This window comes from Arachis ipaensis, chromosome B03, assembly GCF_000816755.2.
Source record: "Arachis ipaensis cultivar K30076 chromosome B03, Araip1.1, whole genome shotgun sequence".
NCBI lineage: Eukaryota > Viridiplantae > Streptophyta > Magnoliopsida > Fabales > Fabaceae > Arachis > Arachis ipaensis.
The window spans coordinates 16,850,401-16,854,945 of record NC_029787.2 but is presented as its reverse complement, the minus strand read 5'-3'; the positions used below and the strand labels follow the sequence as shown (position 1 = coordinate 16,854,945).

Below are 4,545 nucleotides of genomic sequence, written 5' to 3'. Positions count from 1 at the left end.
ATCCATTCAATTTGATTTATACACGTGAACAGATGTTCATGATAAGTTTTGATTTGATGGTTTTGGTAAATCGAAACCTATAGATTCGATTTACATGCAACAACTCTCTCAAGTAATTCAAATTTAATGACTTCGATTTATGATGAATTGCTATATGTACAAATCGAATTTCATTCATTCGAACAACAAAACATACAAACCCCACACCCAACTCCACCACCCAGATCCGAAATTATCGGAAAGTAGCCCGGGAAAAATCGAAGTTGAACACATGGAGGACAACCCGAATTGTCTATATCGACTAGATGGAGTCGTGCATATTGCTGGCGCCATCCACCTTGAGGTTAGTAAAGAAAATTTTCTTTTTTAAATATAAATTAGTCATTCTAGTAATGTTAACATAAATCGTGTGGCAGTTAGTTAAAATCTTTAATTAGGGATTAGAAATTTTTTTTTTAATATAAGTCCATGTCAGAAGTAGTAAGTTATTAGGTGGTTAGATTTTGATAACTTGAAATGGTAACTAAGAAGGTTGTTTAGGATTGTAGGATATGTTAGATTTTTTAAGTTATTAGTCTTATATTCAACGAGATTTGGTTTATGAGTAGCGTTAGTTATAAATTTTTTGAGTTTTCTAAAAAATTAATATAAATATTTTTTTGTAATGGTAATTTTTTGAGTTAGATAATTATGAATAGAAATGTAGGATATGTTAGATTTTTTCAGTTTTTTAATCCTTTTTGTATTCTCTGTGTAAACGTGTCGGACTATATGCTTTAGTGAATATGAAGGCCGATATGGCATGATAATCGAGTTTTCTGTGATCACTAGATATCGATGTGGTTAGACAAGTGTGGGGACCATTGTATCGTTTTACCTCCCAAATACCTCTGCGCTGGCGGAGGCTAACCCTAATGAGCCATGCGCACCCGCTGCTGAACTCCTTGCACTTGCCATAGTACTTGCGATGATTGGATTTCAATACTTTGTACTCAACTCCACGGCGAATATTATAAGTCTTCACGCTTAACACGACTTCTTCTTTATCCTGAAACTGTTGACCAACTTGAAATTCAGATACAACTCCTGTATTCTGTGTCTCTCTAGTCCCGAAACTAACAGGTACTCCCGGATCCCCTGAGGTGCCATGGCATCCAAGTCCAGAGCTGAGAAGTGAGGGGAGGGGGGATACTGATTAGTACCTAAACTAGATGCTCTACCACCCATAACTGGAGTCGTCCGGGGTGTGTCATCGTCAATGTCATCAGCTATCGTGGCGGGCTCTACATCATCATGATCATCATCATCATGCAGTGCATCCTCTACCCCATCAGATATTCCAACCTCACCGAAATTCGGGACCATTGCAGGAGAACCGGGCATCGCAATTGCAACCTCCCCCAACGGTCCAATCTCACCAGCCCCAGCATCACCACTGCAGTTCAGATTAAATGCAAAGGAAGGAGAAGCAACTAAAACTGTCTTAGGTGCAATCTCTGGCACAACTGTCGAGGCACCAACAGGCATGGAACTAGAGCAAGACGCATGTCCTGAGGATTGTGGATTCCAATTCGAACCTCCAGAACTAGATACCACATCCACAAGCTTTGCCAACAGCTCTGGAGTCCTCACCTCAGAAAACTAACGACGACAATGGAACAGAACTCCCAAATCTTCGTCCTGCTAATAACGAATGAATCATACTTCACATCATCGCGTAAGATGGAAATCAGGATTCTATAGAACAACTTCTTCACCCGTTTCACGTCATGCAGACCTAGTTTTTGGAGTATAATATTCTTAAACTCAGTAAAAATCGTGGAAGGTTTGAGAAAAACACTCAAGAGGTCCTTATCAATAAACTTAATTCTTGATCGCGTTTTTTTCTTAATGGATCCTCTATAGTGCACAAGAGCTACAAAACTCTCATCACTAGTCATTGTGAATCTTACTATTGTAAAAAATTCACGTTGAGCTCGTATTTATAAACGTTGGTTCTCTATAAATCGAATTAAGTGTCTTCGATTTAATCATATAGCTAAAAGACTACGTTGAGTCTCTTTGTTTCGATTTAGTATGGTGATTTAATTCGAAGCCATTTACTTCGATTTACTATGTATTTGGGTAAATCAAATTTAATCAATTCGATTTATATAGAAATACCTTTTGGGATATTCAAGTAGCCTTTTAGAATTTGGGTGATCTGCGTAATTTTGAATTGGAGTTGGTTTATTAAAGTAAATTGCCATATATATATATAAAGAAAGGAGATCGAGCTCTTCCTTTTGTATCGTAGTGTTGACCCTTCATTGTAAAATATAACTCTAGGTGACTCTTCAGAAATTTCAATGGGAATCATTGCTTCCATCCCATAGGCAAGTCGAAAAGGATATTCCCCCATTGTTGAATGACGAATTGTCTGATATGCCCATAGGACTTGAATGATTATAAATTTTTATATCTGAAGTTTATATTTTTCTTGATAATTGTCATGACTACTAGATTATATTCTAACTTTGAATTTAATATAATATTAAATATATTTTTTAATTAGTTTTTTACTTATATTTTTTGTCTTTTTATTTAATCTTAATTTCTTTGCACACAAGTATGATTTTATTAAGAATCTCAAGACAATATTTAAGCATAAAGTTTAAAAATTTGAAGTTAGAATAATTCGATTATAAAGTGTAAAACAATTTAAATTACGTACACAAAAAGCCACAACTAAAATGGTTCTACTTGATGAAGAAGTACTATAGAATTGTATATCATTTTTAGATTAATTTACTATTTTTTATTATTTTTAATTTTTTATTGTGATATTATATTACAAGAATTTTCATATACAATACACAATAAAAAAAATTCAAAAGTATCTCTATTTGAAAAAAAGATATCTGAAAGAAGTATTTATGTTATGATCAACCTTGACATAGGTCAAAATAATATTAATATTTAGAGGATAATTCAAATAAGATAAATTTTTATAATATACTTTATTTAAACAATACTTTCTTCCTCTCACACTCTCACACAAGACGGGGCACCACGGCAAGAATGTGCTTCACCAAAGTAAGAAGCACGTGACAACATGCAAAACTGGAAAATCATATATATGGGTGAAGAATTCATTGTGTGACAACATGAAAAACTGAAAAACGTGACATGAACTTTAATTAAATTCTTACCACATATATATAGAGATAAATTGCAACCCTCTTCATAAACAAATTCATCTTCATTTCTACATACACATCAACATTGCAAAACCATGGCAGCAATCAAACCCTTCTCCATCACAACATTATTGCTTATGATATTCATCACCATGACCATGATTTCCCAAACAAGTTCGAAAAAAAGCAACCAATCAAACCAAGTGTTCTACTTGCACGACGTTACCAACGGGCCTAACGCAACCGTTGCCCAAATCGTCGGCATCACCGGAAAAGTTTGGTCGTACAACACATTTGGTACCTTTATCATGGTGGACGATCCAATAACCCTAACACCAAATCAATACGCAGTTCAAGTTGGAAGAGCTCAAGGAACTATTTCAGTGGCATCAATGGACGGTTCAACTGTGATTATTGTTCTTTCATTTGTGTTCAACAATGTGCAATATAATGGCAGTACTTTGGAGCTTCAAGGCGCGAGTCGTCAGCGCGAGAATTCCAGAGAGATTTCAGTGGTTTCCGGCACCGGAAGGTTCCGATTTGTGAAGGGATATGCTGTCTTTGAAACTGTTTCCTATGATCCTACAACTACTCGCTCTCTTATTCGTGTTAATGTCACCATAAATTAGCTCCTATTACTTGTTTAATTTCCTATGAATTAATGATGCGTGGTTAAGAAATAATTAATATCATGATATAAAGATTTCGCCCTTGATCTTTTGAGGCAGTTAATCCTTGTTGTCACTTCTAAGAACACTAGCTATTACCTCCTCTAATGCTAGGGCCAGCAACTTTTGTGATTAGTAGCCATCAAATAGCCATCAATGATGATTTAATGGTGTGAGATTGGTATGAGATTTCATCCAATAACTCACTTTTCTCTGGTAATTACATGCTGGCCAAAATTTAATAAAATTGCTGGCCCTCTAGACTTTTCTCTTTTGTTTGTTTTATTTAGATTAATAGTTATTTAGTTTCATATTCAATTGTTATGGTGGGTTCAAATTCTAAGGACAGAGAAACATAATTTTAAGAGAGCAGCCAGAATATAAGAAAAGATTATAAGATATAAAAGAATGATCTAAATTATTTTAAATATTTTAATTCCCTNAAAATTAGTTATCAATTTACTGGCCAAAATAAAAAGTTAGACTTTGAAAAACTTTTGAAAACATTTAATCTCTAATATTTTACTGTTTTTAGTGACCAATTTGACGACCAATATAAAAACTAAGTTGAAAAATTATTAGTCCTCTTTAAATTAATTGCTAATGATAAAATTCTTGAAGAACATAAATAGAAGGTATTTTTTAAAGTTTACAATAATATTAAACACTTCATATCTGTTGCAAAATATTTATCTAAA

The 4,545-nt window shown here is 34.0% G+C and overlaps 1 protein-coding gene across 1 annotated transcript; it reads left to right on the top strand.

Moving 5' to 3' along the window:
- Nucleotides 3,205-3,918, top strand: LOC107634283 (dirigent protein 23-like). The gene has a single exon (XM_016337825.2). The coding sequence runs from the start codon at nt 3,275-3,277 to the stop codon at nt 3,806-3,808; it is 534 nt and encodes a 177-aa protein (XP_016193311.1). The 5' UTR covers nt 3,205-3,274; the 3' UTR covers nt 3,809-3,918.

Coding starts and splice junctions, on each gene's coding strand:
- LOC107634283 (XM_016337825.2), top strand. CDS start 3,275: ATGGCAGCAATCAAACCCTTCTCCATCACAACATTATTGCTTATGATA.